This window comes from Peromyscus californicus, unplaced genomic scaffold (assembly GCF_007827085.1).
Source record: "Peromyscus californicus insignis strain IS unplaced genomic scaffold, ASM782708v3 Scaffold_8__1_contigs__length_139910024, whole genome shotgun sequence".
NCBI lineage: Eukaryota > Metazoa > Chordata > Mammalia > Rodentia > Cricetidae > Peromyscus > Peromyscus californicus.
Genome location: NW_026294606.1, coordinates 64,450,838 through 64,473,024, shown reverse-complemented (window position 1 = coordinate 64,473,024; position 22,187 = coordinate 64,450,838). Strand labels below are relative to the sequence as shown.

The 22,187-nt window shown below is 44.8% G+C and overlaps 1 protein-coding gene across 7 annotated transcripts in view; it reads left to right on the top strand.

The window, feature by feature from the left end:
- Frmd4a (FERM domain containing 4A) overlaps nt 1-22,187 on the top strand; it is a 611,671-nt gene that overhangs the window by 421,500 nt on the left and 167,984 nt on the right. For all 7 annotated transcript variants that reach the window (XM_052729402.1, XM_052729398.1, XM_052729400.1 and 4 more), the window contains one exon: nt 3,292-3,357. In XM_052729402.1, the coding sequence (XP_052585362.1) occupies nt 3,292-3,357 (66 nt within the window). The remainder of the gene's footprint in view (nt 1-3,291; nt 3,358-22,187) is intronic.

The following is a 22,187-nucleotide window of genomic DNA, read 5'->3' as shown; positions in this document are numbered from 1 at the left end:
GTCTTCATGAGTCTGCATGTAGTGTATCTTAACAGCAAAGTTGGACACCTCACTTTCAAAATAACACTTCTTCAAGTATGCCTAAAACTGACGGAGTACTTGGCATGCCCACGTTACTATAGAATGTTTAGGCAGCAAAGTGATTTATGGTTGGCACCAGAGCCAGCTGACATCTATGCTCAGCCTTGCTCTCCAAAGGATTTCCTTTGAGGGTGATTGCCAAGGCTCCAATTGTGCCTGTGCAGCTGTGAAGGGGTGGGGGGAGCAGTATTATTTTACAATTGTGAGGACTGAGAAGACATTTCAGGGTGCCTAGCAAGCCAAACAATGCTACAGATGTCTGCTCTTTGTATGCACCCACAAGGGTGAGCCTGTTTTGAACTGACGATGAAAACTGGGTACTCTGATCTTACTTGAGAAGAAAACAATAAACAGGTGCCCCTTTGAGACACAAACCACAGCGGTGCCATCAGAGGGGAGCTGTGCCTTCCAATATGATTCAGAGGGCTTCTGTTCCCACTCCTTTCCATGCCAATTTTTGTGGGGTTATTTTGCTTTCTGCAAGGGAAGCGTGGAGCTCACTTGCAATAAATACTATGTCAACCTCTCAATACATAGTTACTCAATGTACCAAGGAGATAAAGTGATGTTATTTAATTTTAGTGAGAATTTTATTTTTCAGATGAAAACAAGATCTCGGAGGTAAACTTTTAAGTTTGAACCTTATGTGCAGTGATACATTTTGATAAAGTGACTCCCCACTTCCTTTTCATAGCCAGGTGGTACATGTCTTTAATCCAAATACAGCAGAGGCAGAGACAGAGGCAGACTCTCACTACAGCTAGGATTATATAGTGAGACCCTTCCTCAAAATAAAAACAAATTTTATTTGATACAGTAATTTTTTTTTGGGTACTAATTTGTTTTCATAAAATTTATTAGGATGTGATTAAATATCCAAGATCTTGTGTATATGTTTACACTTTTACCATGGAATAAAGCTAAAACTTGGCCTTGGAGAGGTGGAAAGGACAAACAGTATTTCTTTTGCAAAATCTTTCTTGCCCTTTTCACTTTTGAGATAGGCTGTTATGTAGCACAGGCTGGCCCAGAAGTTGATAGAGAGCCAAAGATGACCTTAAACTTCCTGATTTTTCTGTTTATTTTTATTTGTTCTGTGTTGCTTCTTTATTTTTATTTCTATTTGAGATAGGGTCTCCTGTACCCTAGGCTGGCCTCAGTATCACATATAACATAGAATGGCCTTAAACTCCTGATTTACTTCCCTCCACCTCTCAACTGTTGGGATTATAGACATAGGTCGCCACAGGCCTGTGATGAATGTTTTCTTTGTTTTTGAAGAACTTCAAAATAGCATGCAAGATGGTTATACCACATTCCTTCCTAGGACTCATTCATACACAGTGATTCTAATGAGAGCTGAATAGTTGTAGTTCTAAATTCATATCCAAAGTGACTATGCCATGGCTTTTAAGTGCCCTGTTATTATTGAAAGTCAACATTTCTGGTGTGACTTTTTGGAATGAAGAATCATTTCTACATGTTGGCATAACAGCATAGATTTCCATCTAATTTAAGGTTGTAATGACTTTCATTCAACTCAATAGGGGAGTGATTGAAGTAAAGATGGGTTTTTTGTTGTTGTTTTTAAATAACATCAGCCTGCTAGGATCCTCTGTGATCAAGGCTAATGGAGTTGCCTGGGACTCAAAGGTCAGAAGAGGACTTCTCATGGAGCCATATCCTGCCTGCGGCCACCTTGACTGAGCTAGCATTTGCAAAAGAGCAGCCTAGAGGCTGGTTTCCCCCCTTTTCTAAATATGGTTTAATCCATTTGTTGGGGTCTGAGTTATGTGAAATTTGACTGCTGAGTCATTGTCACTTTCAGAATCAAGAGCCCTTGAGATTAACCGCATCCAAACAGCAGTGCTGTCTGCCTTGGAGCCCCAGCTAAAGAGAACTGGTGAAGAAGGGAGGTGACTGCCTTCTTTGGAGAAGAAAGGGCATTTTCTCATGGGATTCCATGACAGCTTTGGACTTGGTGGAATAATTCCTGGGGAATAAGACATGGTATCTTTCCCATCTTCCCTGAACAAGGCACTCTCTCGAGGACTTTGATGAGTGATAAGGCCAGGATCTACTTGAGTGCATCCTTTCACGTAGCTGCAGCTGGTCCCTGGGGGAAAGAACAGTCCTTAGAGAGACTGCAGAGAGTGGTTCTCAGCCTTCCTGATGCTGTGACCCTTTAATACAGCTCCTCATGTTGTGGTGACCCCAACCATAAAATTATTTTTGTTGCTACTTCATAACTGTCATTTTGCTACTGTTATAAATCACAATGTAAATATCTAATATGCAACCTCTGTGAAAGGGTCATTCTATCCCCCCCCAAAGGGGTCACAACCCACAGGTTGAGAACTGCTGCTGGAGAGTCATATAAGATACTGAGCTGAAAGGGGCTTATAGATCATGGAACCTCAACGGTGGTATTTGACCCAGCTAGTAAACTCCAACTGTACAGAATTTTGGGGTACTATGCATAAAATCTAGCCATAATCAAAATTAAATTTTGATAATTTTATTAAACTGAGTATTAATTATCTTAAAAGTAAAGGAAATAGTCAAAGTCTATGGACCCTAACTCTTACTCTACCTTACCATTATCTATACTTTGTATATATGTGTCTGTGGGTGTGTTTGTGTTTATACATGTGTGTGCAAGTACAGTCTATGTGTATGCACCCATGTGGAGGCCAGAAGTCTACCTCAGGTGATACTCTTTAACGCCCTATTTCTTGAGACAGAGTCTCTCAGGCCTAGGGCTTGTTAGTTAGACTAGGCCTCATTTTTGGAGGTCATCAAGGGAGACGATGAAAAGGAGGCCGAGATGGCATCCTGAGCTTTGACTTTTGTTGGTGGAGATCAAGATTGAAGAGTAACTAAAGGTTGAACAGCGCCACCATCCAGCAGTATGTAAGAGGTGTGTTTGCTAATTCATTTGACATCTGCTCCACGGGTTGTGAACACGCGTACCATCTCGTGTGCCGCTGTCGAACGAACTCCATCAGACCTGTTGGTACTCAGAAAGGGCTCCATAAATATTTTCTGGAATGGTCAATAGTCCAGCCACTTCTTGGCATTATATGGCCAACGCCCAGTGAAGGAAGCCTCACCCAAGGGATGGAGCCTGGTGGAGTTCAGCCCACCGACCTTCGAGAACTTCATCCGACTGCTAGATTCTCAGTGCCCATTGTTTGTCTTCTCCCGTAGATGACGGAGGGCCGTCGATGTCAAGTACATCTCCTTGATGACAGGAAGCTGGAGCTCCTAGTACAGGTAGGTCCCTCTGGGGCCACTTCCCTAGCTTCTTCTGTGACTAATGAATGTGCTACAGAGGTGGTTTTGGTGATGGATGGAAGGGGGTTATCTACTGTTTCTTTGTCTCTGTCTAGCAAAACCTGTGTGACAATAACTGGGACATGCCAAGGTGTTCTGTGTGTATGCTATTTTTGCTCATTCTATTTCTGTGTACAGCATGCCTCTGGGGTTCAAGGCCAAATGTATATATAACCTTTTGTTAAGAACTTCTAGAAAAGGAATTTCCGCAGCTACCATTAGCTATTCTTTCTGCTTGGAAGGAGTTAACAGCATTGTAACCTAAATAACTCCCATGTCACTAAAACTGACGCAGTCGCCCTCAGAGGGGAGCGAGTTCCTTCTTTTCAAATTAAGCTTTCATAGTGCTTGAAGAAAGAAAAAGCACCTCTGTTCTCTGTCTGTCCCCTGAGGGCTAGCAATTCCCTTTCACCCCATGGCCTGGGTTGCTGTCTCTATCAATGGCAAACATTTGGAGAAACTGAGATGGGAAATCAGTGTGTTTCTCCCCAAACTGAGTGCACATATTAAAAAAGTCAGGAAGCCACAGAAGGCATCAGAATCCCAGACCCCAGCTGTGCTCACCCGGCTCTTGAAAGGGTCATTGCTTTGCCCAGAGCCTCGGGAATGATGGAATGATTCCAAACCTGGCTTAAACACCTTTGAAATCTGGTTCATTTCCAACTTTTGTGACCCTGTAGGTTTGATATTCTCTGATGTTGTTCTCAGGATAGTCTTCTTTTCCATCACACGCACACGCGCACACACACACACACACACACACACGCGCACACGCACACACACGCGCACACGCACACACACACACACACACACACACACACACACACACACACACAGAGGCATGTATGTCCTGGGATTACAACTGCAGGTCATCTTGCCATGAAGATGTTTCAGTGTGTCATAGGGATGGAATGGTGCCTACGTGCTCATTCTCAGGGCATACAAGACATTGCAAATTTTTCATACGCAGATTTGTCTCTGTGGCCTTGGACTGCTGCTTGGACTTGAAAAATGATCCAATTACAAACTTTAAGAGTTAATGCTTTCAACAGGATTCCAATAACAAAGCCATTATAAATGTGTTATAGAAAATTGGGAAGACTCATAATCGCGTCACACGCACAGCAGTTATTATTCTTATGCTGGTGGGATTTCTTTCCCGCATTGTCTTATTTATATATGCTGCATATTGCAGTTATAACAGATGCATGCTATGTACTTTATTTCCCCACATAGCTGTGTCCTTTCTAGCATTTCCTATGTCATGGCAACTGGTTATCTTTGTTAAGAGCTGAATAAATTCCACAAATGGATATATTATTGTTATCTAATCACTCGCCCATTTAGGTGCATTTAAGGTTGTTGTTTTTCTGCCTTATAATTTTTCTCCTATTACAAACAAGTGTTGTGATTACCATATCGTTGCGTGTAGCTTACCCACACTTTAGATTATATCCTTTAAGGCTTGATGCCACGGCCTACAGACTGTGCGTTGATTTGGGTGAGTGAGACAATACAGGGAAAACAGATACTGAACAAGAGCCTTCCACTTGCTGACATTTGGCACTTTAAATTGCTTATAGAGAAGTGGTCTTCAGGGTGTGTTTCACATGCTCCTCTAAAATCCAGGCTTGGGGGCTTAGGAGCCACCTTCTGGAACAGGCATTGAGACTGCAGCTAGCAGCTTAGTTACTGCTGATTAGCAAGCTGCTCTTGGGAGAGGATGAATGGAGACAGCTGAGATGACTTGTCCAAGAAAAATGTAATTACTGATACATAATTTGAGAACAACTATTAGGAACCCTATAAAGTCAAAAGAGTATTGGGCAGTCAGGAAACTCATGCTCCCCCCACCCTTTGTGGGAAATGCTGTCCCATTTCATCCCTCTTCCTAGAACGTCAACCTTCCTATATCTTGTCCCGTGAGCATGGCTAATTTCTGTTCAGCCTACAAACAGTTCACAGCATGGAAGGCCTTCCCCATCCTCATCCCCAGTGGCTCTCACTGACCCTCCCTCTTCTCCTCAGGAGCCTACACTTAGCTGCTCCTGATCTGAGTGTCTCTCTTACAACCCAAGTCACACTTCATGAGTTTTGCTTGTGTTATAAGCACTGTGTCCTTCGAGCCCAGGCCGATGCCTGGCATGTACTGTCACTAAATACTTACTGTTGAGTGACAGAATGTCTGATCCTAAGGCATCTTCCTATTGCTTCCTTGGAGGACTTCTTGTCATAGGACCAACTGCTTAGGATATCTTTCAATACACACAGTGTATACACATGTATATATGTGCATACACACACACACATACACACACATACACACACACACACACACACACACACACATACACACACACACATCAAAAGATTCCAAACTCCATGGCAGCGTGGGCCTCGGTATAATTGGGAGAAACTAGACTAAAGCTTTTGGACTAAAGCCAAATTTAATATTTGCATTTTTCCTCCTCTTGTTCGGCGTTGCAGTCCTGTTCTCCACCTCATGTGGACCAACCTCTAGGTTGTAAATGGCACAGACATTTTAGCTCCATACTTTCGCGTGTTCCTTTTATTAATGTTCTAGTTAGCTTACAAAACACTGGGTGCCCTTGTGACAGTTTTATATCCACTCACTGTGCTTGGCTTGAATTTGTCCCCCACTGCCCTCCCTTCCTCTTCTTCCTCCCCTCACGCTGGTTCCCTTGTTCCTCTAAGCATTCCACTCTGCACGTGCCTGCATGCTTGTGCACACACACATCATTCAATCTATATTCTACATATGAAATAAAATGTACAGTGTTTTCTTGCCTGTCTCTATTACCCTCTTTAGACTGCTTCTTCCCCCATCCCGTAGTCTCCATTCTACTTTCTTGTCGTATATATTCAAATCTAGATCCTGCATATGAGAGAAAATCTGGTATTCGCCTTTCAGGCGAATAAAGCTTGTTTCACTTAACATGATAAACTCCACATCTACATGGCAGTAGATGTCTCATCTACACTCACGCAAAGGATGTGATTTCATTTTTTTTATGGCTGACTAAAACTCCATTTTACATATATACTACGTTTTCCTTGTCCATTCATCTGTTGGTGGGCATCTAATTGGGATCTAAATCCTGGCTATTGTGAATAGTGCTGAAATAAACACTGATGTGCAGGCATCTCTGTGGTACTTTGGTTTAGACTCCCCTGTCATATTCTTGATACTTTATGTTCATGGAGTAGTAAGTTTAGACACTAAAATACAGAAATATTGAAAGTGTTTTCATTTTTCTTAAGAATAATTTTGAAGGCCAGGCAGTGGTGGCGCACGCCTTTAATCCCAGCACTCGGGAGGCAGAGGCAGGTGGATCTCTGTGAGTTCAAGGCCAGCCTGGTCTCCAAAGCGAGTTCCAGGAAAGGCGCAAAGCTACACAGAGAAACCCTGTCTTGAAAAAAAAAAAAAGAAAGAAAGAAAGAATAATTTTGAAATATTTGTCATAGTCCCTGGACTAAAAAATACTTTTTAGAACATTTTGGCCTGGAGTCCCAGAGCTGAAGAGTGAAGGAAAAAGGCATTTTCCAGGTCACATTTACCTGGCAAGGCTTACAAGAGCAGGAATCGAGTTTAGAGGAATCATTTGTCTCTCACGGAGAAGCAGACAGGTTGACACAAGTTGGTCAACCCAGAGACATCCGTGGAAGAAGCCGTGGAAGAAGCCGAAGTGCCACTGTTAGTCAGTGGCTATTTGTGATGATTTCAGGAGTTCCTTCCGGCCGGAAGGAACTCCTGAAATCTCAGTCTCCCAGAATCGTGTAAACCTGTAGCATAAATGTCCCAGAAGTAAGCTGAATTGACTTCAACTGCCCACTCTCTCTTGCTCTCTGGCCGTCACCTTGGGGTGCTGGAAACCCACCTAAATAATTTCATATAGTCATATGTACTTGATCACTGTTGACATAATGTTTCCAAAAATTGTGGCCACAATCCTGTCGTCAGATGCTTAACCTGGAAAGCAGCTTGGCATCACTGAAAGAAATCTGTTTCAAAATCCCAATTGCCCTAGTAAATGAAACCTGACTGCTACGAAGGACGACAGAAAGTCAACAGAGTACCTGGAGCACCTGCCAGGAGTGTATCCTAAATTCACAGGCACTTTTTGATACCCGTGTGGCTCCTTATGTCCTTAAATTTCCCTGGGGACAGCTGGAGAGGTGACAGGAGTACTCACCCACATCATGAGTGGGTACAGACAGCACCCAGGTCACCCTCCGACCTGTAGTGCCATGCTCTGTCACCAAAACTTCCTAATACTGACATATTTACTAAAAAATCAAGCAAAGTAAAAAGACCTTCATCAGAGTAAGAGGCTACTCTCCTCTGGGTTTCTGAGTCAGTGTCTTCTTCAGACTTTGGCAGCTGGACTTGGGGCATTGGACATGTTTGTGTTCAGCTCGGCTTCTCAAGTCCTGTCTTCCTTGTTCCTTTAAAGTTATTTTCTTTTTCTTCTGATTGGAATGCCTGTTTGAAGGGGTATTTTGAAAGGAAAAAAAAAACAGGGGCATGGGGCGGGGAAGCTGGGGATAGTGATGCATGCCAATAATCTCTGCATTCAGAGGGAAGACACAGGAGTATCGATGTCGGCTTGAGACAAGCCTAGTTTACAGTGGCCAGCCAGGGCTTCTTAGCCAGATCCTAACTCAAAACGAAACACAGGCAATGTGTTTAGTACTGGTGAGAAGAACTTAAGGCGGACCTAGAGGAATTTCCATACATTGTAAGCCCATTGACTGTTCCCAGGGAAGGTTCTGGATCTTTCCTCCTGGGTGTCTTAAAAATAGACTTCATTTTTAGTAGAATTGAATGGTGGAGGTGTGACTCTTCCGAGCATGGTTTCCTGCAGGCTTAGGATACTGGACCATATCCCACTTGACAGGAAGGCAAGCTAACTCAAGAAAACAGACATTCGACTTCTTAGCCCAGACCGCCTCATTTCTCTGCTTTTCCCATCACTTTTCATGAGTAGATATCTTGCTCTGCCAATTTTCTCACCTCACATAATAAAGCTTTACACACTGAAGTCCTATCCGCCAGCATAGATGACCACCGCTGCCGCTGCTTTTGATTCCTGCTGTGTTTAGGAAGCTGCAATGTGATGTGAGGCGGCATCCTAAGTTTAATTTGCCTGAGGATGACCATGCTTGTCCCCTCTAACCCAGTCTCTTGGTGGCTGGTGGCAGAAAAATTCAAACTGCCCATTTCCTGTGAAACAGAGGAACACAGAACACCCACAGTTCTGAGAAATGGGGGAGGCTCTAAGGAGTCGGTGTTTCCCAACAAGTTAGGAGGATAACTAGATGGTGCCGCCATTTCTTGTGCCTCTAATCTTGGAAAGGTCCCTAGGGCAGAAACTTCTAGGGTCCCCATGCTTGTAAGGCAAGCACGTTACTGACTGGTCTATCTCCCTAGCCCTTTCCTTTCCTTTGAACTCAGTTTCTAATCTAGGGGTACCCAATCTTTTGACATCACGACATGTGGTGTCTTCTACAATGTTCACATTTGAGAACCTCAGAGCAGGCTCAGAGAAGAAGAAAAACCACTAACTCATAAAGTTTCACAGCCATCCTGAGATGCATTTGATGGCAGGGGACCAAGGGCTTTCATTCTCTGGTGTAGAGATCCTGACAGGACAGTAGGTGAGGTGATTATTACCGTCCGTGCCTTTGTCTGACAGAGACACTGGTGTGTATTAGTCTCGACGCTTAAGGGAGTTAGTGTGGGCTTTAAATAAAGTAGTACTTGGAGACAAAGTTGGCACACTGCCTACTGTGGACTAGAAAAACAGGTGTATAACTTTTTTTTTAATGTCTAGACTCTAGGGGCTGGAGAGATGGCTCAGCAGTTAAGAGCACTGGCTGCTCTTCCCTAGGTCCTGGGTTCAACTCCCATCACCCACATTGGAGCTCACAGCTGTCTGTAACCTCAGTTTCAGGGGACCTAACACCTTCACAAGGACATACATGTAGGCAAAACACCAATGTTCATAAAAATAAATAAATAAATAAATAAATTGATTTTTAAAAAGTCTAGACTCTAATAGTGCCGCATAGAATAAATGATCAGACTTTGTGGGTGCGTGCCTACATACACACTCACCCCCCCAGCCCCCTCCCAGCCCCCACCCAGCCCCCTCCCAGCCCCCTCCCAGCCCCCTCCCAGCCCCTTCCCAGCCACTTCATGGTTAACATTTTCTAAGAAATGTAAAAGGATTGGTTTCTCCCAAGCAAACCAGGAATTCCCCCAAAGCACATGTTACATGTTGCCAAGAAAAAAAAAAAAAAGATGAGTTGATTCCATGTCTTCTCAGCTGAGCAGGGTGGGCAGATGGTGTCTTCCGATTGGCAGGCTGGTCCGACTGCCAAAGCCTGGGCCGTATCTGCCATCTGTCTCCTTCTGTACTCCATTCACCGGAGTTCCTGCCTCAGCCAAGGGCTAAAGATGCATGCAGAGGCTAGGAGTAGACAAAGGGACTGAGCATCATAAACCTTCTGTCCTGGACCTCCCAGGCCACCTCATCAAGAAGAGCCAGAGGGGTGTGGGACAGCACTGTGGTGAGCTGACCTCTGCCTTCAGTGTGATTGCCAACATCATTTATTGGGCTCTGTTCTGTGAAACAGGCACAGTACCAAATGAGCAAAACAGATGTCTCTCCAGCCCCTGGGGGTGGCCAATAATATTTAACATCTTAAAGGCACATGGTAAAGCAAATAAATGTGACGATCGTGTATAGACAGATGACGTGATGGTAATTCCATATGTCATCAAAAGTTCATTTAACAGCATGGTGGAATAAGAAACAGTTTGTGAAAGTCTGAGCACATGGATGAATAGTGTCCCCTTTGGGGAGGAGCAAGGAGATGTCAAACCTTCTCTCCAGCAAGGACTTTCGAAACAATTCAGGGGGTGGTGGAGGTCAATGAGCATCTCTTTCTGTGCTGGTTGCAAACAGAGGCAAAGCCCAGTCTCCCTGGGGGTTGTGAGAGGGAGCGGAGTAGCAGGACATATCAGATTGATGCTACCATCTGGGAACGCCCTCACACATACATGGCTCCAGAGCCAGACAGCTCAGCCAAGCACAAGAAGGGCAAGGGTGGAGAGCAGGTCATTTCAGCATCTCCAGCCCCAGGGCTGACTAGTCCAGGATGCTGGTTGCCTAGCAACACCTCTACAGACCTCCCATTCCCCCATGCCCTCCTGCTTCCCCTCATACTGCTCCTCTGTGCCCCATTTCTCCCCTGAAGCCAATCTTAGTGTGGAGTAGAAATGCTCTCATCGAGCAGCACCAACATTTGGCTCAAAGCAGAAGCTGAAGGGAGAATGAGCAAAGCAAAGGAAGACGTAGTGAATTGCCTTCCTTGGAAGCTCGCTAAAGTGCCTTTCTAGCATTTTATTTTGGCTTTGGTTTTACTACTGGGTCCTTTCCAAAACCATTTCCACAGATCCTCTTGGGTCGTGCTATAAGAGAACATATAAGGACCCTCACGAGAGGCCTGGGAACTACGTGCTCCTTGCTAAGGAGGAATGAGAAGGGACAGGATGAGCTAAACAAGCTAAGCCCATAGCCCCACAGCACAGGTCAACAGAATGTGAATTATCTTGCTGGTAGAGGAAACAAATGAAACACATGCACACACACAAACACCTGTGCACACCTTTAAGGAAAGTCTGGAAATGGAGAGGAGAAGCTGGTCTTCATGAAGAGAATGAGTGACCAGAAGGAGCCCAGAGGTTGACACAGCCAGGGTTGACGCTGGCTTGCCTCTGTAACTCTCATACTGATTTTGGTGCATTGCCCCATTGAGATACTAGCTTACTGGGTCAATGTCTGTTCTGCATATACTATGATACTATGGTGATCCAGCTGCCCCTCCCATTGGCCTAAGAGTCAGTGTCTAGAGGGGATAAATGATTGTTTAGACCATGCCATGCCATCTTAGTTACTGTTCTATTGCTATGAAGAAACACCATGACCAAGGCAACTCTTATAAGGCATTTAATTGGGAGGTTATTTATCATTTTAGAGGGTTGGTCCATCATCATCATCATCATGGGAAGCAGACAGGCATGGCACTGGAGCAGTAGCTGAGAGCCTTACATCCTGATCCACAGACAGCAAACAGAGAGAGAGAGAGAGAGACTGGGCCTGCTGTGGGCTTTTGAAACCTCCAAGCCCATCCCCAGTGACACACCTCCAACAAGGTCATTCCCACTACAACAAGGCCTTACCTACTAATCCTTCCCAAACAGTTTCACCAAGTGGGGACCAAGCATTCAAATACATGAGTCTATGGGGCCATTCTCATGCAGACCACAACACACTCATTACAAGTTTCGTCACTGCTTCTTGTTCCACAAATGGGCTGTGTTGTCACTGCTACTTTATGGTGGTGGGGACAGCTCTCCTTTTTCTTGCATTGCTACCCATGGATCCTGTCCTCTCTGGTAAGGAAGGATGCTGGGAGACATGTGGAGGCAGATGTACTCTTTTTGCTGGGGCTTATCACACCCAGCACAAAGTGGGATGGAAGTCTGATCCCGGAGGGTGGGGATGGGGTGGTGAACAGCATCCTCAACTATGAGAGGTGGTAGAGGAAGGAACAGAAAGTGGATCTTAGCCACTCGAGTGTTACTGGACTCTTCTTTCCTTGTGCAATAACTCCTTAACCCTTAAATCACTGTTTTCCCATTGCGCACTCAGCACAGAGCTGGATATTAAACCATCCCAGCTGTATGGATGAATTTCACATCCTACATAGCCCCCATCATACACTTCCAGCTACTTGCAGGTCTCCATGACAGCTCATATGTGTGGTGTGTCCAACTCCACACTCAACCCTAGTACCTAGACCCCTTGTCATCAGATCTAGGTGGCATCTTCTTGCATCAGCTCTGAGAACGAGCCCCCAAGTTGCCAGTCAACCAAGTGCCTGCACTCTTGGTTCATTTATTCAATACTACCCTCATCCCTACATCTTACCAGTATATCTACCTTATAAAGGCTTGGCCTTTTCTCTCCTTGGCAGAGGACACCCCATTGTAGACACAGTGCTCCCCACAGTCTTACTGTGACACAGTTGCCTTGGAGTCCTGAAGCAGTACTTGCCTGCTCCAGTGTGTCTGGGCACCACCAGTGTGTCTTACACAACATAACCAGGTATTTTTTCCCAGAAGCTCTGTGACCTATTTCCACTCAAAAGCTACTCAATAGCTCATCGTATTTGAATTTCTCTTTGGGTTCTCAAGTACCTCCCAAGTCTCACCCACACCCTGTGAATAGGAGGCAGCACATTGAAGAGGTGAAGAAGGGACTGCCCTGGGGCATCACAGTTGCTGCCTGAGGTTCCTAACTTCAATGAATGGCTCTGTAATTAGGAGCAAAGATAACCGCATGACTTGTCCATAGTCTTAGGCTGATGGTTAAGCTAAATTTCTTTTAGCTGCAAAGTCCTTTGTCTAATGTTCCATAAACAGAGGACGTTTAACCCCACAAATTTGTCCCTTGTCACTAATAGTCTTAACAGAGACTAACCCACGAGTTAGAAATTATTATTCTACTTAGACACAAGATGATAGAAAATTCAAGTGTCCTTTATACAAATATATGCCTTCATACATAGTTCAATGCAAATTGATTTTTAATTGCATAAGTCATTTTTCAGATGTTTTGGGAAGTGGTTTGTCATTGACTTATCATTTTATTAGCTAATTTAGTTAGCTAACATTTATTTTTGTACCTGGTTCTATTCAAAGAGCTGAACCATCCGATCAGCCCCATCACTCTGCAATATAGGTGACTGTTAGTGTTCCCATTTGTCAGATAAGAAAATCAGGGCACAGAGAGCATGTATAACTTATCCAGAGTTTCACAGCTAACAAATGATAGAGAGCCAACTCAGAGCCATGTCTTCGGGCTCCAGAACACTGAGACCATGCCTGTTTAAACCTGAGTCTGGCACTTGGTAACTCTATGACATTGACCAGTTAGATAGCCTCTTTGAGTTTCAGTATCTTCCTCTGTAAACAGGAGCATTAGCTTCTAGCTCCTTTAATTCTATCGGTAAATCTATGCTAATTTGTGTTTCATAGACTTCTGATTATGCATGAATGAATCTGAGCATGTGCAGTGCTCAGAAGAGCCCCTAGCACTTGGCAAGCATCTCTCAGCTGACACCCAGAGCTTATATTTCACCATTTGGTAGCTATGACAACCTGGGCAGTCATCTGCCTTTGCTGCCTCATCTGTAAAATGGGAATGTTAGCCTTGGCTTTGGGGAGGGGTATGTAGAAGACAATGGACAGTTACAACAATTGTAGGAGTGTTATTTCTAATTAATTTGTCTTCCATGTGATTGTGCTCAAGACTTCAAGGCATATTTGTAGTGTTCAGCTAGGGTAACTGGACAAGTAATGGACTGACAGTCCACCAAAACACACTTTAACTGCCTGACATTATCACCTGGTCTTTTCACAGGTCCTGGTCACCATTGCTCATTCCCAATGTCACATAGAACTCACATGACAAAGTCATGAGATGGTGAGGGACACTTATGTGCATGTATTTGTGCAGGATCTAGATAACCATCTAGAGGACTGGATTAAGTTTCATGCTCCAATGATGTCAAACCTGATCACTCATCATTCTTGGGGATAAAATAGGCAGCAAATGAGCTTGACAGTTGCCATGACAATACTTTATGAATGACTCATCCTTAGTACTTGGTGTTAAGTGATGGCGAAGCACAAGCCTATATGGCTGGATCATACTGGCTATGATCTGTGGGAAAGTTAAAAATGGAAGGCACATTTTCTTCCTTATAAGCAAGGCCGTGATTGGATTTCTCAGCTTATGACTCAGACTTGGGTTACCACAAGTTCAAGGCCGTGTATTAACTGCTATTTCCCAGAAGGCCTGTGTACCTTTCATGGAGGTTGCAGTCCCCTGACCCATATTTTATAGTGCACAGTGGGACTGGTGTCTTGGGGCATTCAAACACATTCCGCTGCACTGCAAGGCTCAGAGTCCTGTGTGACTAAGAAGGCTGATGGAATTGTAGCAACGTCCCAGGATTCCCTGGAGAACCCTATTCCCCAAAAGAATGCTTCAGGGCCAGCACACACTGATTAAGGATTTTTTTTCCCTTTTAGGAAAGGCAGTTTTAAAATTCCACGTGGAGTCCTTTGAGCGTGGTAATAGACCAGTATAGTGATCGTTCAGTTTTAAATTGTTGATGGATTGTAAGATATATTACCATAATAAACTGGGCCATATGTTGGGTTTATCAAAAATCCTGTACAAGCATTCTTCCACTCTGCCTTCCTTATGCTCATAACAGTGTCAGTGGTTTATAAAAAAACAAAAAGAGCATCGGTAGACTAATATCTCTGTATTTCATACTAGGGTCATTTAGAACTGCAGTAATCCTCCAGGACACCTGGGAACCTCATTCCATTGTACCATATGCAAGTTATAGAGACGCATAAGCATGTCCAGGAAATTGTGACTTTTCACTCCCTTCTGGAGATGAGTCAACTGACCCATAAACTAATGCATATCGTGGTATTGAAATATTAAAATACCTTCAGTGTTGTTGGGTCTATCAAATGCACACACTTACCCAAACACTTGTGCAAACCAATAACACACATACACACATGCACTCACATGCATGTACTTACACCCACATGAACACATTGACACTGTCACAGTACTCACATGTATACACAAGTACACATGCATATAGCACACAAATATACATATATATATACCTATATATAAATATACATACATATATACATGCATGAAGTAGAACAGTTATGTCCTATGTACCCTTGATTCACCAACACTTCTCTGACCAAACTGCACTCTTTTCTAAGACTTTTATTTGTATTTTAGCTGCATGTGTGTTTGTATCTGTGTAACTATATGTGGGTATGTGCACATGACTGCAGGACCCAAGGAAGCTAGAGGTTATCAGATGCCCCTGGGGCTAGAGTTACAGGTGGTTGTAAGCTACTTGTCGTGGGTCCTGGGAACCAAACTCAGGTCCTTTAGAGGAACAACAAATGTTCTTAGCCACTGAGCCATCTCTCCAGATCCCAAACTATACTCTTGGATAAGATAAAAATGGTTGTCCTCCAACACAGTCTGACTTTTGGCTCAGTGATACTGGGTGAAGTTGATTCTAGATACACCCTGTGGCCCTTAGCCTATGTCCTTGACAACAAGAATGAGTATATTGTCACAAGGCAGCCAGCCCAGCTATCCCACATATCATCTCCTTTCAACAGCAGGAAGAGGACTCTTCATTGAGGGAAAAGCTTCCCAGATGGTCCCCAAGTCTGTCCTATCTTCCCACCCAGCCCATAATTGCTCATAGCCTCATGTCTTAGCTCGTCACTCACAGGGGAGTGGAATGAATACAGCTGTTTGAAACCTGTAGTTCTCGAAGTATGTTCCTAGAGGAACACCACTAGCATTGCTCAGTCAGTGTGCGAGTAGGCTCAGGCCACCCAGAACCTGACTGGTGAAGGTCCAGAGCAGCAGGATTTCTTGTATGATATTTTGTTTGTGTTCTGGCAAATGAACCTTGCCTGGAGATCAGAGGGCCCAACTAGCCACTAGTTAACCATAGAAGCCATACAGTGGTGACTCACACCTCTGAACTCAGCACTTGGGAGGCTCATGCCTTTAATCCCAGCACACTCAGGAGGTAGAGACAGGAATATAAGGTGGTTGGAGACAGGATCTCGGCCCCCTTTTTGGTCTGGGGATCCCAAGAAATAAGAAGTCACTAGTGGGTGCTCCTTTGCTTCTCTGATCTTTCAGGTTGTTACTCTGATGTCTGACTCCTGGTTTTTATTGATAAGACTAATTAGGATCATGCTACAAGGATTAGAGGTGTACTTGGCCTGTAGGAGTCCCACACAGGAGACTGCAAACTGTCTGCTTTTCTGGAACTTGCTTGCATGACTTATGAGTAGAGGCAGTGCAGGGGAGTGGGTCACAGACTCTTGGATTAAAAGGATTAAAAATTATAAAGATACATGGTTGACAAGTTCTGTACCAGTGAGCTGCATCCTCAACTTTTAAAAATGTTTTGCTTTGCTTTGTGCTTTGTTGTTTATTCTGCTACAGCAGCTCACTTAATTACCTAGGCTGGCCTTGAACTTGGGATATTCCTAGGCCTGTACCACTAGACCCCCAACCCCTTTCTCAGTGTGTGTGTGTGTGTGTGTGTGTGTGTGTGTGTGTGTGTGTGTGTGTGTGTGTGTGTGTATGGTACATTGGAACCAACTGAGTCAGGTATCCTGGAATAGTTCATTTTCTTTGCTAAATGGAGGTTTAAAACAAATATTGTCATATACCCCAACCATTTATATAATAAAAAAGAAACGTACCCCCCAAAGGACATGAACTCAGAATAGAGGACAGTCTTTGGAATAGATAGCATTAACTAGTTTTCCATACATTCGTATTATTTTTCTTGTTTCACCATCAATCCAAGCACAAAGCATTCAGGTTTCAAACCACAGGGTTGGTCTTCATGGTGACCAGCTTCCATCACAAGTCATTTCATTTACATAACCTCAAACTCATAAACTCTCCCAGTGGGGCTGGTGAGGTGGCTCAGTGGAGTGGGTAAAGTGCCTGCCACTCAGCCTGATGACCTGAGTTCAATCTCCGGGACCTACGTGGTGGAAAGAGAGAACAAACGTCCGCAAGTTGTCCTCTGGCCCCCCTGTGTGTGCTATGGCATGTGCCCCACTCCAATAAATAAATGTGATTTAAAAAAATTATCTTGCTACTTGAAACAGTCAAGAATTATAGTGTCAGCCCCCCTAGGAACCAGAGACAATAGCAGTCAGATTCTTAGTTATGAAACAACAGCTATGGCTAGAATGTAGCCCAGTGGCAGCGTTCTTGGCTACCATGCTTGAGGTCCTGGATTCCGTTCCCAGCCCTACAAAAACAAACAAAAACCATAGCTAAAGGTCCAGGCATCCAGATCTCAAACTTTGGTTTGAAGAGAGCACTAGTTGAACCAAGATCAAAGCGAACGCTTAGAGTCTCCACTTCCAAGCATGGACTTGGATGTTAATCCATTTTTGTAGTGCTACTGAATCAGTCACACTGGGCAACTGCAAGAAAGTGCCTCCATCCAGGTGGAGGGATTAAACGTAGAAATGCATTTCTCACAGTTCTGGGGGAGAAGGCCAAGATCAGATGTGGGCAGGGTTTAATCTCTCCAGAGACCTCTCTCCCTGACCTGCAGTTGGCTGCCTTCTCTCTGTCTTTGTGGCCTTTGCTCTGTGGCAGCATCCTTGATGCCCGTCCATCTGTCCATCCCCCCCCCCCATCATCATCATCATCATCATCATCATCATCATCATCATCATCATCTTCCTCTTCTTCCTTCTTCCTCTTCCCCTTCTTCCTTCTTCCTCTTCCCCTTCTTCCTTCTTCCTCTTCTTTCTCCTCCTCCTTTTTCCTTTCTTCTTTTTCTTCTTCTTCCTCCTCCTCCTCCTTCTTTCTTTTTGACACTGATCCTGTTGGATGAGGACTCCACCCCTATGATCTCATTTAATTACCTCTTTAAAGGTAATTTCAAAATCTAGTTACTTTCTAAGGAACCATGATTGGAATGCTAACAGTAAATTTGAGGGGCTGAAGAGATGGCTCGGGGGTTAAGAGCACATACTACTCTAGGAGGGACCCAAGTTCAGTTGCCAGCACCCACATGCGGCACTTACAACCACCTGTGACTCCAGCTCCTAGGGGTACAGTGCCCTCTTATGACCTCCTTAGGTATCTGAACGCACATGCACATACTCACACAGACACACACACACACACACACACACACACACACACACACACACACACACACACACATAATTTAAAAATGAAAATATTTTTAAGAAACAGTTAGTTTAGAGAGGGCACAATTCAGCCCATAACCATGACCTTGAGTAAATGACCTCTTGAAGTCTCAAGATCTGTTTTATTTTTTAATGTGTAAGGAAGATATGAACAATAATCACACGTTGAAAAGTAGCCAGGAGGCCAGGACATTGCAGGGAAGGTACCTACCAGCATGTCCTTGGCATCACTGAAGCCCTGTCCCATCCTTTTTATAAGGATACAGTGGTTTGTTGCCCGGAATGAGCCATCGGCTTCTCTGTCTGGAAGTCACGATTTCCCAGGGATGGGCTTCTCTGTTCTGGCTCTGAAGGCTACAGTTGCCTTCACATCCGATGCCTCCAGAGCAAGCCAAGCCTCAGCTGGGTTCAGCCTTGGCCTTCTCAGACCTGAGTCATCACTGAGTTAAGTGTGTATCACCCTCTCTAACACTCTGGCACAGCCACTGTAAGATGTGGCGAACGACTCCCAAGTCTCCCTCCTCTTCTGTGGCCACACACAGCAAGTCTGTATGCCTGGGACTCAAAGAACCTTGAGTTAGTTTAGACTGGCTTTCTTTGACATAACCGTGTGGAAATCCAGAAAGCCCATATGCCTAAGCTGTCAGGCTGCTGGAGCTGACAGAACAAAAGACCAGGATGCTAACTATAGCCAATGCCAAATTGACTGCGCCACCACCAAAACCCAAGAACTTTACAGTCACACCAGGAGTTCCTTTTTGGCAGGCATTCTTATGTGTGGCAGGAATCCCGCTGGCTGAGCTTTACCACTGAAGAGGCTCATTCAAAAGTTATTTCCTTACAAATAGCTTAGTCTTACATCCACATGAGTTACTAAATAAGTGGTAGGCTCCCCAAAATGCCTCCGGAAATGGTGATTCTTCCCGCCCAGCCCAGCCCAGCCCTGAAGTTACGTTAGTCATCATCAGATGCCTATTCTTCAATGTCATGGTTATGAACAGTACATGAGACTCTATACTAAAGGAAAATAGCCATTGTCCCCATCTCCCAGAAGCCTACAGTCTAAAGAGAGAAATGTCAGTCAAGTCAGATATACAGAGAACAATATAGAAAAGAAGAAACACTGTGAACCAAGAGGTGGAACAGCAAAGAGATAAGATTATTAAATCGGCCACCCATACATGATGTGTTATAGCTCGGAGTCTTTCCCCAGTGAGAATAGAAAAAAGGCCTGCCCTGTTTTTCACAGAACCTCTCAGCCTGCTGTATCTCTCCATCATTTTCAAAATGTTCCCTGAGCAGGTTCCCATGGAGACCACCAGATTCTCAACAGCTTTGTCGTTGACGTTGGAGGAACAGGAAACAGAAAGAACAACACAAGGGGTAGAGTAGAAGGCACAGAGAACCCTGTGTGGTTCTGTAAGTGGAGGTGTGTAAGTTTCACAAGAGGAGTAGAATTCAGATTTTGAGATAGAATTTTACCATGTAGTTCTAGCTGCTCACCAACTCATAATTCTCCTGCCTTGCCCTCCTTAATGCTGGGATCAGGGGTGTACAAAACTGTCTGTCCTCTCTCTGTCTCTGTCTCCCTTCTCTGTGTTATAGCACACACACACACACACACACACACACACACACACGCACGCACGCACGCACGCACGCACGCACGCACGCGCGCCAGACAACCTTAGATACCATTCCTCGTTTTCTGTCCACCTTGTATTTTTGAGACAGGGTCTCTGGCTGGCCTAGAACTCACCAAGTTAGCTAGGCTGACTGTTCTGTAAGAGCCAGAGATCCACTTGTCTCTGCTTTCCCAGCACTGGGATTGCAATGATATACCACCATCCCTGGTCTTCTCTTTCCTTATTGGGATGCAAGATTGGCTGCAAGAGGTGGAGCACCTGGGGACCTATTGGTCAGAACAGAGAGATGAGCTGGACCTTGGCTGACAGCATTTTTCCAGTGGATAAGAGCCTGGGAAGTTCCCATTCAAACTGACAGTGTACGGTGACTGAGAACCTGGCCCTGTGACCCTTCGTAACTGTCACACATGGCCACCTGCTGACTCGGGGTATTGGAAAGTTAGAATCAGTGTCAGTAAACAAGGTCAGAAGGCTTGCCTGAAATCCTTGACCTCTTGGCCACAGAAGAAACTGTGACTCAGAGCTTGTCCTGTGCTGTGCACTGTGAGACATTTCTTTCCAGATTAGTGACCATATTAGAGAGGGAAGAAGGATGGCAGTTAATTGGGTTTAACGTGCATTGGTGATTTTGGGTGGTCCTCTCAAAGATAAACCCCCTGTGGAAGCATTTTCCCTGACCTTTCACGCCCCCAAAATGCCCTGCAGAGATGAACTCCATCAAGAAGTGAAATATGCTTTACACTGTTTTCCCATCTGAGGTGTGGCAGGTTTACCCTGTAAGACTCTGCCAGGGAGCCCTACAGTAAAATCTCTGGGTACTTGCCTGCCTCCACAGGCTCTCTGGACCATTTAAAACCCTCCACAATAGATCTGGAAGTCCTTTGGGGACCCACAACTTCTTAAGGCCCCTAGGACTAGGGCTTGGTGTAAAAAGACTCCAGGAAATGACATCTCTGGCTCTGGGGAGACATATATCCTACCGCAGCTCTCTTAAGAACCAACTGGGGGGCTCTGAGCAGGCTGCTTAGCTTCTTTGTGTTTTGTCATCCAAAAGTAATGTTTTTACCAGGTGTAATTTCAGCACACCTGGGGTGGAGGCAGGAAGATCCCAAGTTCCAAGCCAGCCTGCTCTAAATACTAAGTCCTCGTCTCAAAAGGAGGACGAGAGAAGGAAGGGGTGAGGGGAGAAAGGGGTATTCTATACCTCTGGCCCCCACATGTACACACATGCACATGGACACATACCCTCACACCCATGAGTTCATGGGGGGGGGATGTATGTGTGTATGTGTGTGTGTCTATGAGCTAAATGATTTCTCTCCAGCACTTCCTAATGATCTTCATCTTGGGCTCTGATGCTTTGGGCTCTGTTAGATGATACCTTGGTGACATGTCTTGGGAACATGCCATCACAGGAAAGTGTCTGATTGTCTGCAGGTCCATCGGCCAAAGTAAAAGTAAGAGAAGAGGCAAACAGGGAAGAATTTCAGAGCCAAGAGTGAGGTCTTCTACTGTTTGGGGAGGGATGGGAGGGAAGTGTCAACCTGTCATTTAAATCGCCAGTTCGCTGTGTCTCCAGGACATTTAAATCACTCACTTGTAATGGTTTTCCTGGACACAATCCCTGCATCCACGTGGCCTGTCTGGGTGCCCATCCCTTCTCTCTGGATGTCTCCTGATCCTTGAGACTGCCCTCCAGACCGGAAATTTCAGGCTCATCAATCTAGCTTTCCTAGTGCCCCAGGAGATGAAATTAGTCTCTTCAAAACTTGACTTTCCATGTCAGGCGCTGAGTTCTGATGCCCTTTGACTATTCAGAACTGAGTGCTTAGAGGAGCTGGAAGGAGCCCCAGGGGTAAGGGGTCTGATTTCACCCATTCTTCTTCCTCTTGGACCAGAGGACCCGGGGCTGAGCTCATGTCTGCAAGCAGGGCTATATTTTAGGAAAGACTGAACTAATTTGTGTCCAGAGACTGGTTGCTAGCTGGGTTTCAGGCGGGGAGGTTCCCCTTTCTTTCCTGCACTGGCAGTGCTAGGGATAAAACCCAGGGTATCCTGGTAGACGAGTGTTCTTCTGCTCAGCTTGCAGCCTCCAAAGACCAGCTGGCTTTGCTACCTGGATGTTTGGTCTTTTTAAAACTAATTCACATGTTCTTAGCAATGAGAACCTCTTTCTATGGGTCCAATGAGACATGGACACT